This window comes from Myotis yumanensis, unplaced genomic scaffold (assembly GCF_028538775.1).
Source record: "Myotis yumanensis isolate MYYU_CA2020_CCGP unplaced genomic scaffold, mMyoYum1.0.hap1 SCAF_17, whole genome shotgun sequence".
NCBI lineage: Eukaryota > Metazoa > Chordata > Mammalia > Chiroptera > Vespertilionidae > Myotis > Myotis yumanensis.
The window spans coordinates 4977657-4989299 of record NW_027223768.1 but is presented as its reverse complement, the minus strand read 5'-3'; the positions used below and the strand labels follow the sequence as shown (position 1 = coordinate 4989299).

The window sequence follows — 11643 nt, the reverse complement described above, 5'->3', positions numbered from 1 at the left end:
TTTTAAACTTTAAGATACGATTTTTATTGAACTTGTATAGGATTCACCTTTACATTATTACAAATACTTTACAATAAAAAATTAGTTTTTGTAAAAAAAAAAGGGGGGGACCATTTCCTGGATTTATAGTTGTGCGGTTAAAACAAAGAAATGTATAAAAATGAAGGTCATTCTCCAAGTATTAGAACACAATACTAATGGAATCACTTCAATTAACAATTTTGCATAAACATCGACATGACTACTTACACTGTATCAGCTTCCACAAGAACAAACAAATGCACAAAAACAAAGGTAAATCCCCAACATACGGTGTATTTAAAAAAAAAAAAATCAAACTGAATGTACCCAAAATGGCTTCCTGTGATGGGATTTGGTCAATGACTGTCATCAAGAGATGGACACACACATTTGTAGATGCAGAGCGTGTAGCCTGCGTAAATTACAAAACCTGCCAGCCGTGCTGTGCGGAGAAGGAGCTAGAAACCACCTCACAGCCGTTTAAAATACAGTGTAGACAGGGTAGGGCAAAAGTAGGCTTACAATTGTGAGTACTCTAAACAGTTTCTTCTTGTATTATTCTTTTTTTACATTTTAAAACCTTTTATTGAATGGGAGAGTGGGAGGAATTAGAATACCTATTATTTGTTAATTACTGTATTTTCTATATGAACAACTGTAAACCTACTTTTGCCCCACCCTGCATATTATCTTATGAAAAGTCATAAGAATAATAAGGCCTTATTTCCAGAGCAGTCTTAAAACAGGGTTCATATAGGCATATTTCATCCTTTATGTTTTTGGATTTTATATTCTTCAACATCTCAACTCTTACAATTATGCACAGTACCTAAGCCAACATATAAAGAGTGACATGATGCAGTTCTAGCTACAGTACCTGATTATAGTCACACGACGTACCATCTAGGAGAACTGACCAAGTACAGTTTCTGAACCGCCCCAGTTAAAGACCTGCCAAAATAAAATACAACCCCATCACGTGAGCCCAGTCTCTTGGGAGCGTTATTATATGTCCTGGAAGCCTAATCTTCAGAGTGGTTCTTCAGTGAAGCGTTGAACAGTACTGTCAGCCTGAGCTTGCAAAGTGGTTGTTAGCATGGAATTCTTAAAGTCTAAAATTATGTCTGGATGTTTTCCAGGTATTGAATCTCATTGCTACCTAAATATGTTTTGACTGGAGGCTAGTAGATACTTAAAAGAATCTTGGTCAAGACTTTGTCAGATTATAAAAACTAATCACGTTGGGTGCTTGTACGTAGAGCCTTCAACGCCACCGCACAGGGTGAGCGGATGGCTCAGGCCTTCTCTGTCCTTGGCTGCCCTTCACATCCTCTTTGGTCTCCGTCACCAGCACGAGTCACAGGAAGTGGGCTCCTGCCCTGCTTCTTCTGTAATTCCCCCAAACAAGGTATTTAAGACTCTTATCAGAAATATGTCACTTTAAAATACCATTCATTTTTTTCCTCTAGCACTGGGTTAGGAAATGTTACAGTTGTACAAATTCTCCAAGACTAAGGGACTTGAAATTTGAGTCTAATATTTAGAAGTCAATGTATTAAGATCTACTTTTTCAAATTCGATTTTCTAAACTCAAAACAAAACCAAAAGTAGACTTAATATTGAATAAGCAGATTTACAGGCTTTAAGGAAGAAGAACTTGGAAGTAGGGCAGATACGTAGGCAAACTCTAACATATTTTTCGGGGCTGTAATGAAATACGGTTGTTGCAAAGTGTGCTGATGGGGCACAAAACAGAATAAAATGGACGCAGACTTCACTGACGACGAAGGACATTGCCATCTCTCTTCTTCCTATGTTTCTGTGTATTAAGATGTTTGTTATGTCGACTCATACAGAAATCAAGATGTTATCCGGTGGCTGCTAAATTTATACAGGCATGATTTTTATGGTCTTCAAAATTCACCTTTTGTTTTTAGAAAAGAATTCTGTGTCATTTTCAAATACCGAGAGCCCGTCTCGAATAAAGGTCTTGGACAAGGGCAGCAAAGGATGAGTAACAGGGCTGGTGTCCGAATTACAGCACCTTCGACATAGCTGGAGGATGTCCTCACGGAACCTGGCCTACGGTCTAGTTGTTAGCATTTCACAACTGCAAGGCCAACCAAAAATATAGCTTAGGAATAATATTTTGAAAATAGAAAAATAGGTTTTTAAAATGTCATAATAAATATCTCTCTAAACAATATCTTCATATCTCTATTGCAAACTTTCTTTGATTCTTTGCTGTAATATACACCAAGGGGATCATTCATTTGTTTAGTCATAGACAAGTCTTTGCCACTTGAGGTAACATTTTCCTTGGCTGGACTTAAATCTTCAGGTCATTTTTTTTTTCTTCAAAACAAATCTTAGAAAGTTTAATGACTCAGAAAAAACCCTATCTGGGTGTCACTGCTTTAAAAAATCTCAGAATCTATTTGTAAAAGTAGTTTTGGATTCGTGTGGAATATCCAATCCTTGAAATATTAAAACCACACAAAAGCCCTAACATGAACTATTTAAAGTTTCTCCAACCTCTCAATTAGAATATTAAAATAATATTTTCTTAAAAATACGCCCCCCTCCCTATTTTGCCAACATGAAAATGCATAGACCAAGGAATTCTAACATGTTACTTGGACATGGTTTTGAAAATAAAGAGTGGGAATTTCTGGTTGTATAGAATCTACATTTTTTTCAACTGGATGATTCCAAGAAAATTAAGATCTAGTCCTGGCTGGTTTGGGCCAGTGGATAGAGCATCAGCCCTTGGACTGAAGGGTCCCAGGTTCGATTCCGGTCAAGGGCACGTATCTCAGTTGCAGGCTCAATCCCCTGGTCGGGGTGTGTGCAGGAGGCAACCAATCGATGTTTCTCTCACATCAATGTTTCTCTGTCTCTCCCCTTCCTTCCAGTCTCTCTAAAAATCAATGGAAAAATATCCTAGGGTGAGGATGAGAAAATTAAGGTCTTTCCACACAGAAACTGTCACACAAAACCAGAAAAAACTCTCCAGGTTTATTTGCTGTTAACCTGGATCCAGATCAGATATTCTTATTTTATTTTATTTTATTTTTTTTAATTTAAAGGGCTGGAGGGGACCCGAGGGTCTCAAACCACCCTAGCAAGCAGGAGTGGTTGGCAAGTGATTCAAAGGAACTACTGAGCTAAAGCCAGCTCCAGACAGTCTTACTTTATTTTTAAAAAATATAGTTTTATTGATTTCAGAGAGGAAGGGAGTGGGGGAGAGAAACATTGATGATGAGAATCATCGATCAGCTGCCTCCTGGGATCGAGCCCGCAACCTGGGCATGTGCCCTAAGGGGCAATTGAACCGTGACCTCCTGGTTCAAAGGTCGACGCTCAACCACTGAGCCATGCCGGCTGGGCCAGCTATTCTTACTTTAAATGCTCTGTTTGATGTATGTTCTAGTCTAATCTTGACTCAAAACAACCAATTTCTGATACAGTGAGAAAGCACAGTATCTGGTGGGGGGAGGGCTGAGATAGAAGACCACAGGTCCATGTCAACAGCTGTCCCCTGTCTTGCCCACTCCCTCCTTGGAATCCTTTTCAATTTCAGAGATGTGGGAACTTACAGAGGAAGGCTGCTCTGTTTCTCATCATATCACAACTTTCCTCCAGATGCTCTAAACTCTGACTCCTGAAACCAACAGCCACCGTTCAGTGAGTAAAACAGCTTGTCTGTTAGGGTGTGTATGGGTACAGCAGTCTAACATGGAACATGAAGCTTCCCTTGGGTCTCTGGCACAGTGCGAGGGGTTCTGCAGCATCTAATACTCACAAGTGACAACACACACTGCCTAGTAACGGCATTATACCATTCACGTAGCTCAGACTCAAATACACTTGTTACTGGGCTTATGACTGATACGTTTACATTAAGCATTTTACTGTAAGGTTTCAATTGTAGCATAACTTTTCCCCAAAGCATGAACACCCACACTTTTTTATACCAATTGTATCAAAATGAGTTAAACTTAGTACAATACTCTAGGTAGTATAATATATGCAAGATTCCCTTAGCAGGAATTGTAACTATTTTGACAGAATTGATAGGGTCTCTAACGTCATGTATTGTCTCTCAAACATAAAATTAAGTAATTAGAATCTGTTGTGCACCTCGGTCGTAGGTTTTATGCTTCAACACTAACCAGACCCAGGTGTACAGTGCTGTTTCCCCACCAGGGGGTTTTGAAAGAAAAAGCAGTCTTTGCATGATCTCGGGCAGTGACCACGGAAGCGTGGACTTCCACATACATGACACGCAGGCCCCGACACTACCGTCCGATGGTCCCTGTGTGTGTGCTGGCTTTCTTTGGGGCACATGGACACGCCTCCTTTTTCAAACAGATTCACCTTCTCCCAAGAAAGCGCCTGACAGCTCAGCTGCCCGCATCTCACACCCACAGGGAAGCTGCCACTCGCCAGCTGGGCGTCTAGCGTTTGATCACGACTTGTTCGTAGGCTCCGGACACCACTCTAAACAGTAGGAAAAAAAAGGTCAAAATTCTGAGCGGCAGTGTTTGAAATCGTTCCAGTTAGCCTTGGCTCTGAAGGGAGAGTGGAGTGTTAGGCATTTCCCACTTGATCTGATTTCCACAGGGTTTAAAGGCACCACAGATAGAAAATACTAGAACATTCACTGTTTGTAATGAAGACACTGGAGGGGCCCAGTGTCCGATCCTCTCAAGCTAACTGCTTAGATGAGTGTTCCTTAGCCTGCGTAACCTTCATCTGCTGCTCATGGGCATCTGAAGGACGAGGCCAGTGCACTCTTTACTTGACAAGGCCCCGGTGGCTCCTTACCTGCTGGGAGGGTGGTGGCTGCCGAAGGTCGTCCTCCCTCCAGGTCCCACGAACAGCCGCAGTCCTTCCTCTGCAGGGACAGCAGCGTGTGGGCAGTTAGTATTGGCCAGTAACGTTCACGTTGCCATAAACCCAAACTTTACATTTCCGCTTTATTAAATAAGTTAAAAACTTTAAAAAGCTATAGACATGTTTTAAAACAGACCCTTGAAGACCTATCCTAATAGTTATTTCTCCTCAACTTTCCTAAAGCTATTTTCCTTAAAACTGAATAAAGAAGACAGCTCATCCTACAAATTTCCACAAGAGAGGCTTAATGGTTTCTCTTCACAACCAGTCATACAAGGAAACCACGCCTGCGCTAAACTGCTCTCTACTCACACCAGCAGGAATAATTCCACCTTTCAAGCTGGTGGCTTGTACGTTATCAGTTTCAGTGGAAAGGCTGAGGGAGTGAAGGATTTTGTTATTCACTATCATTTCAAGTTTACCACCCAACCTTCCACATGGCAATAGTGCCTTGAAGCACTATGTCCAGTTATGACAAAGCAGATGTAAATATCCATCACAAGGTATATAAACATGGTAGACATAGATGCATAATTAAAAAATACAGTAAGAGCTTTCTTTAAAACTGAGCTTTTAAAAGTCTGTTCTTGCCCGGCCAGTGTGGCTCTGTGGTTGAGCCTTGAACTATGAAGCAGGAGGTCATGGTTCTATTACTGGTCAGGGCACATGCCTGCATTTCGGGCTCGATCCCCAGAGGTGGGCATGCAGGAGGCAGCTGATCGATGATTCTCATCACTGATGTTTCTATCTCTCTCTCCCTTCCTCTCTGAAATCAATAAAAATATTTTTAAAAAAGCTTGTTGTTTACCAAATTTAATGTCCATTCTTAGAAACAAATGAGCTACAAGGTTATCTTCGGTTTCTATGGGCATAAAGCGTATTTCACCAATGTGCACAGATAGCTGACTGGGCTACGCCAGCTGGGCTGGCACACAGCCACAGGCGCCTGGCGGCCACCACGCACCTTCCGCGCTGGAGTCCAGGCTGAAGTCTTGGCTTTGTAGTATTTTCTCCACAATGTCGTCGGCGTCCACTCTGGTGTCATCAACTCGCTTCAGCTGAAACTCTACAGAATCTTGTTTCACTGGGCACCTTTGGAAAGGATGTTTAAAAATGTCCTCCTTTATATTGTGTTGTAAACCACCCCGCCCCCCGGCTCCATGGAGCTGAGGCCCGAAGGGTACCTGCTGAGTGTCTCCGAAGCCGAGTCTTCTCTATCAGCTGCATCGAGATTTGGCTCAGCTACTTTCTGCTCAATTTCATCACATGGTTCTAGAATACTTTCCACGCCCGTCGACGTGCTTCCCACAGAGGTGTTTCTCCTATGGCAGAGCTCAGAGAGACTGGATGACCGGGAGTGGCACGAGCTGTACCCTGTGGTCAGAGAAGCTTGCTCAGGATATGACGCCCACACCAGACACTCTGCGACCAACCCTCTCCTCCCGCACCGCAGCCACTTCTGGTACCTTTATAGCAGGGGTGGGGAACATCTGGCCCGCGGGCCATATAAGGTTCGAGAAAGCATTTGGTCTGGCCCTGCCAGGGTATCAGGGGTGAGTTAATTAAATGTCTGACCAAATACAGCAGGCTAATTTTTCAGTTGATAATTCTGGATGGTCCAAGAATTATATAAATATTTGTCTCAGTGGGTGAGCATCAACCTATGAACCAGGATCAGGGCTCGATCCCCAGTGGGGAGCGTGCAGGAGGCAGCCAATCAGAAATTCTCTCTCACCATTGATGTCTCTATCTCTCTCTCCCTCTGTCTTCCTCTCTGAAATCAGTAACAATATATTTTAAAAAGTAAGTATCCAAGTGGCCCTTGCCAGGAGAAAGGTTCCCCACTCCTGCTTTAGAGCAATAAAGGCCTGAGGAACTTCACGTCCAGCTCTACCTGATACTTTTGAGTGCTGGCTCGCATGGCTCGACGTTCTCGAATGTCCACAGGCACCGAGCACATCTGGAACAGAGGCGCTCTTCGCTGAGAGATCTGCAATATGTCATAACATCATGCTCCTGTCACTGCTCACAAGTCAACGGTCAATTGCATTCTAACCTGCGGGTTTTATAAACTGCCAAGTTCATGATCAAGAAAAGCAAACTGCAGAGTGAAAGATCCCTTGAAATCAGTGCAGTGTAAACATCCCTATTGCAAGAAAAGGAAACGTAATACCTTAGTTTACTGAAGAACTATGGTATTTTTCATAAGACTTAACAGAACTCTACCTTAAACTTTCAGTTTTTATTGTTTAGTATTTCCCATAAAATGGGCCAAGCCACATACCCACAGAATTGTCAATGTGGGAGGGATTATGCAAATCTCACCAACTGAAACCCAGGGAAGGGCACAGCCATACCTGCGATTCCAAGGTGGACTTTGAGAGTTTCTCCTCCTTTTCTGTCTTCCTCCAGAGATTCGGATTCACCGGCGATCGGTATGGACATGGACGTAGAAGGAGGCCTGGAAATAAGCATTGCTAAGGATCAGAACTTGGTTTACGGTGAGAGACTGGTTGTGTGGTCAGTAACCAGCCTCAGGCAGGTGCCTGTAATGTTATCTCTTTGAGGGTAAAAATAATAAAAATCAACCAGTAATGTCTGAGCATCCTCAAGACCTGAATAAAATTCATGGGGGGAGAGAGAGGTTCTTCTGCACAACAAAAATGTGAGACCAGTCCGGCCACGTGGCTCAGTGGTTGAGTGTCGACCTATGAACCAGGAGGTCACAGTTTGATTCCTGGACAGGGTCCATGCCTGGGTTGCGGGCTCCATCCCCAGGAAGGGGTGTGTAGGAGGCAGCTGATCAATGATTTTCTCTCATCATTGACGTTTCTACCTCTCCCTCGCCCTTCCTCTCTGAAATCAGTAAAAATATATTAAAAAATCAACAATAGTGAGACCAGAAAGAGAGTCCAGAAAAGAGAAGGGCTCTGTCTGTGCGTCCCCAGCACTATTTAAAAAAAAAAAAATTTAATGATTTTAGAGAGGAAGGGAGATGGAGAGAGGGATAGAAACATCAATGATGAGAGAGAAAAAATCATTGATTAGCTGCCTCCTGCACGCCCCACACTGGGGATCAAGCCCACAACCCGGGCAAGTGCCCTGACCAGAATCTAACCGTGACCTCCTGGTTCATAGGTTGATGCTCAACCACTGAGCCACGCCGGTCAGGCCCCAGCACTATTGAGTGGAAGGTGCTACATCTGTCAAATGGAATCGCAGGTAAGGCAGGAAAGCATCTGGGAGATGATTGGAGGGGATACCTCTGCCTCCTGCCTCCACTGTCTTGTCGGTTCCACTAACTTTTTTTAAAAATATGCTTTTTATTGATTTTTTAGAGAGGAAGGAGAAGGAGAGAGAGATCAATGTGAGAGAAACATTGATCGGCTGCCTCCTGCACACCCCCCACTGGGGATCAAGCCTGCAACCTGGGCATATGCCCTGATCTGGAATCGAACCAGCGACCTCTTGGTGCATGGGTCGACGCTCAACCACGGAGCCACACCGGCCGGGCCAAGAGCTGTATTTTTAGCAAGCACTTTTTGGTCTTAGCTTTGACTTGACAGTGGTGGTAAGGAGCTGTATTTTTAATACAGCAAGGCCTCACAACATTGTTGATAGTTTCTGCGACTTTAAGGGAACAAGATCAATTTTACCATAGGCCAATTGATATAAACAAGAGTTAAGTTCCTACAGTAGTATCTCACCGATGTAACAAAACAATGTTATTTGAGGACCTGCTGTAATGTAAAATAGCTGGTGAAAAAAATCTGCATTCAATTTTCTGTAAGAAAAACTGATGTAAAAGAAATACCCTTCCGCCCTGGCTGGCTTGGCTCAGTGGATAGAGCATCAGCCCAGCCTTTGGACTGAAGGTTCGATCCCGGTCAAGGACACATGCCCGGGTTGCAGGCTCGTCCTCAGTAGCGGGTGTGCAGGAGGCAGCCGATCTATGATTCTCTCTTATCATTGATTTTTTTTTCTCTCTTTTTTCCTCTGAAATCAATAAATAAAAGAACTACCCTTCCGAAGAATGGAGTCTACAGTTATGAATCATTGATGGTGGCTCAGGCCTTACGTCTACATGCTTATCTTTCTCATGCCAGTTCCGTTGGTTTTCCTTTCTCAGACGGCCTGATTACAGTGTCTCCAGCCCTCCACCTCGCAGACCTGCTCCCCAACCCTGGGCGCTCCCAGCCCGAGGCCTCTTCTTCCCTCCCTCGGGCTCCACTCTTTCCTGCCCGGCGTGGGGCCTGACTTCAGAGCCACAGACTTTCAGCAATACCTTCGGTTTGGCACCCCTCGATCTGCAGTCTTAACAAACTAGAAGAACCCAATCTGATAATTTCAGCCACTGCACCAGCCGCTCTAATACTGGGGCCACAAAGCATTAGGGAGGGAATTATCCGCACGGGGATTGGTATTAAGGCGAACGAAGAATCTAAAATCTTAGCTGGGCCTTGGCAGCTCCCTAGACGACTCAGTCGTGTTGGATAACTAATCCCCGATGCCTGTCATGCGCCAGCTTCTACTCTATTACCCTCTGTTCTGAAATGTTTTGTATCTCTTATCAGAAACTTTTAATATGGCTCAATCACAGAACAAAAGAGATGGGCTTGTTTTGTGGTTAATTCTCACCAGAGGATATTTTTCCATCGATTTCTTTTTTTAGAGAGAGTGGAAGGGAGAGAGAGAGAGACATTGGTGTGAGAGAGACCTGTCAATCAGCTGCCTCCATATGCACCTGGCCCAGGGCCAGGGGTCGAGCCTGCAACTGAGGTATGTGCCCTTGCCCAGAATTGGACCTGACCTTTCAGTCCACAGGCCAACACTCTATTCACTGACCCAAACTGGCTACAGCAAGGGCTTATTTTGTTTCAGTTTCATAGTAATGTTAAAAGCACATTGACCTCTAAAATGACCTCTAAAATGACAATTTCACATATCCAAAGAAAAGAGAAAACAAATATTTTTACATATCTTGTGATGAGGTAATGCCTGTTTATTCTAATAAATTATAAAAGTCTCTATAAGTATCAACTCGAGATTGTCAGAATTATATTTGTGGAGATAACACAGGACATAAGGTGATCTATTTTTTAGCTTTTCAGTATCTGAGTTTCACAAGCAGGGAGAGGAAATGGCAGAAAAAGGGCCAGTAAGACTATTCGTCAAAAGGTCATAAGAAGAAATGATTAATTCATTTTCTTCTTCTAAGTCTTGCTGCACTTTTTTGACCCAACAAACCAAATATAGTACAGTGAAAATGGTTTAGTCCCAAGAGAACAGGAAATCAAGAAAAAAGCCAGGAAATTATGGTCTGAGAGAAGACAGCACAGGAAGGCAAAGTGAGGAGAAAATGCATAGTTTTAATCAATAATTGATTTGTGTGAAAGTATGTGTTTTCGTCCTTACAGAACAGTTTGTAAGGAGAAAACTATATAGATGCTGCTATTAAAAATGTGAATGATGCATAGGGTAGTAATTAATGCTTACTTTTCTAAATACATTTCTCTCAGATATTTAAATAACGATTAATTAACTTTCAGGTTTAATTATTAAGTGTCTTCACATCGCTGACAGGCAATCCCCACTTTCTCCCAGTTGGGTCGCTCGCCCTCGCTCTGAAGAGCCTTTTACACATCTTGTCCTCTTTCCCCAAACCCCCTGCTCTGCATTTCACATCCTTGCTCTCCTGTGATCTCCTGGCTTCCTAGTTCACTAGGAAACCAGGAGCAATTAAAAACAAACAAACATGTACATTAGTATATATATTGAGTTCAAAGAGCAAGGGAGAGGGAGTGAGAGAAACATCAATGATGAGAGAATCTCCTGCACACCCCACAATGGGGATCGAGCCCACAACCCGGGCATGTGCCCTGATGGGAATGGAACCATGGAAACCAGGAGCAGTTGGAAAATAAGTCCTACATGCTCCCACTTCTCCAATATCCGCACCTGCACCATGTTCTCTGCCTCCCGTTCCATCTTTACCCGGGAGGACACCCTGCCTACTCCATGTAAAAGGGAAACACCTCCTGCCAGGGTCCTCCTACCTGCTCTGATTTCTCCAAGGCATTCACTGCCATCTTTACATCATGTGTGTACTTGTTAGTTTGTTGTTTGTGTCAGAAGACAAGCTCCGAGGTGTCAGGGACCTGGTCTATTTTTGCCTGCTCTTTGTCATGTCTAGAACAGGGCCTACTACATGGTAAGGCACTTGCTAGGTATTTGCTGAAGACATGAATGAGTCCCCAGAGGCCTCATTTATATAATTTCACCCCAAACCTGAAGATGACAAGAGCTGAAACAATTCAGGGTGTGGCGAGCTGGTTGGGTAATAGGTAACAGTAACTTCTACGAGGGTCAGGTCAGCCACCCAGAGAGAAACTAGCCCTTCACTGGGATTAGCCTATAAGCACTCTGAAACATGAACGGAAAACTTGAAACTAATAAATGACTGTGATACTTTCAGAGAAATAACGCATTTACTGAGCACCGACTTACGTTTTAAAACATGGGTCACCAGACATCAGCTGCATACTGATGAAAACCTACACGTAAGCAAGAGAGAGACTGTGGTTATAACAGGTCTCCTCCTCCGAGGAGCTGCGTTCTGCGAAGGCACGCACCGGCCACAGTAGCCGCCACGCACCGGCCACAGCAGCCGCCTGTGCTCGCCACTCAAGAAGGACTGAACAGACCAATGGCCGAGTTGGATTA

At 43.6% G+C, this 11643-nt stretch overlaps 1 protein-coding gene across 1 annotated transcript in view; it reads right to left on the bottom strand.

Moving 5' to 3' along the window:
• The window catches only part of EEIG2 (EEIG family member 2), a 34490-nt gene continuing 22847 nt past the window's right edge, over positions 1 to 11643 (bottom strand). The window contains exons 5-11 of the mRNA XM_070395640.1: positions 11428 to 11474; positions 7278 to 7381; positions 6815 to 6910; positions 6105 to 6294; positions 5885 to 6012; positions 4852 to 4921; positions 1 to 4524 (exon numbers count right to left, since the gene is read on the bottom strand). Of these exons, the coding sequence (XP_070251741.1) occupies positions 4482 to 4524; positions 4852 to 4921; positions 5885 to 6012; positions 6105 to 6294; positions 6815 to 6910; positions 7278 to 7381; positions 11428 to 11474 (678 nt within the window). The 3' untranslated portion in view covers positions 1 to 4481. The remainder of the gene's footprint in view (positions 4525 to 4851; positions 4922 to 5884; positions 6013 to 6104; positions 6295 to 6814; positions 6911 to 7277; positions 7382 to 11427; positions 11475 to 11643) is intronic.